General features: G+C 63.0%; 1 protein-coding gene across 1 annotated transcript in view; it reads left to right on the forward strand.

The window, feature by feature from the left end:
• Window positions 1–989, forward strand: part of ST3GAL2 (ST3 beta-galactoside alpha-2,3-sialyltransferase 2) — a 27,074-nt gene extending 26,085 nt beyond the window's left edge. Inside the window, exon 6 of the mRNA XM_011962457.1 lies at window positions 594–989. Coding sequence (XP_011817847.1) covers window positions 594–767 — 174 coding nt within the window. The 3' untranslated portion in view covers window positions 768–989. The remainder of the gene's footprint in view (window positions 1–593) is intronic.
• The last annotated feature ends 604 nt before the right edge of the window (window positions 990–1,593 follow it).

Genomic DNA, 1,593 nt, shown 5'->3' on the forward strand with positions numbered 1-1,593 from the left:
AAATTAGCCAGGCGTGGTGGGGCACGCCTGTAATCTCAGCTGCTCGGGAGGCTGAGGCAGGAGAATCACTTGAACCCAGGAGGTGTAGGTTGCAGTGAGCCGAGATAGCAGCATTTTACTCTAGCCTGGGTGAGAGAATGAGACGCCGTCTTGAAAAAGAAAACAACAACAACAACAACAAAACATAAATAGAATGGAGAGTGTATGTAGTTGAATTCCATCTGGACGGCTGCCCCCACCAGCTCTGAGCCCCAGGCCTACTTCGTGTGAAAATGGAGCTTAGTCGTTCAGAGAACCTGTTCCACCAGTGACCAGGGCTGCCCTGCCACGAAGAGCAAGAGCTGAGGCCCAGGACGCCCACGTTGCCGGCAAAAAAAAAAAAAAAAAAAGGAATTAGCAAGGGCTGCAGAGGAAGGACAACTGCAAAGGGAAGGTGGTGTCCCCATGTGAGTCCATGTCCTTAGGCCAGGCCTGGGGGCTCCCGCATCTCTCTGGAGCCTCCCGCTCCCATCTCCTCCCTGTCATCCTAAGCCCGCCCCGCGCCGTCCTCTGGGTCACTGCCTGGGGTGACGCTGCGCTGCGCTTCCCCGCAGGTGAACGTGTACGGGTTCGGGGCCGACAGCCGGGGCAACTGGCACCACTACTGGGAGAACAACCGGTACGCGGGCGAGTTCCGGAAGACTGGCGTGCATGACGCGGACTTCGAGGCCCATATCATCGATATGCTCGCCAAGGCCAGCAAAATCGAAGTCTACCGGGGCAACTGAGCGGGGCCTCACCGCGACCCTCCCGCTCCATCTGTTAGGCTCCGGCGCTCCGACCCGGGACCCGAGATCCGGGACCCGCAACCCAGGACCAATCATGCTGCAGGCCAGGGGGCGTGCGCTGCGCTCCGCCAATCACGAGACTGGGGACCGCCGGGCCTGGCACTAATCTGCGCCGCGGTAGGGCGGAGCTTCTGTTTCTCCCAGCCAATCATGCGACTCGAGAACTTCTGGCGCTGTGTCCAGTCTCCTCCAATCAATGGCCTTCGGGGGCGGGCCAGCGGCCGCTCAATCCCCACTCCCTCATGCTTTGGGTTAGGGTTTTCTTTCACGCTTTCTGAGGAGAGCATGGCGCAGGCCTCGGCGAAGCACTCCCCTGACGCTCGGTCGGAGGAGCGTCTCCGTCGCTGGCCAGACCCGGAGGAGAACAGGCGGTCGCTGCGGGCGTCAGGAGAGGTGGCCGCCCGGCCCCTTTCCCCGCCTGCCCGGATGGGTGCGTGCAGACCCACCAAAGAAAAGTGGTCGCTGCGGGGCCCAGGGCTCGGGACCCCCAGTCCCACCTCGGCTGCGCTGTGGGACGGCCACGCCCCCAGGGCCACCTGCGTCTCCAGGAAGCCGGGAGTGGCGTCCCCTGCGGGGTGGGGTGCTCCCAGGCCGAACTCCGGACAGGTGGAGGGGACAGGGCAGGGCTCGAGGAAGCCCTGTCCTCTCCAGTGCAAGGTGCTCTCACGTGTGCCCTCTGCCCTCCCGTTCACCCGCAGCCTTCTCAGCGCCTCTCCCTGGGCCCCGGGCCGCCTCACCAGCTTGTTGCTCTGGAAAAAAAGTCCAC

This window comes from Colobus angolensis, unplaced genomic scaffold (assembly GCF_000951035.1).
Source record: "Colobus angolensis palliatus isolate OR3802 unplaced genomic scaffold, Cang.pa_1.0 Scaffold116, whole genome shotgun sequence".
NCBI lineage: Eukaryota > Metazoa > Chordata > Mammalia > Primates > Cercopithecidae > Colobus > Colobus angolensis.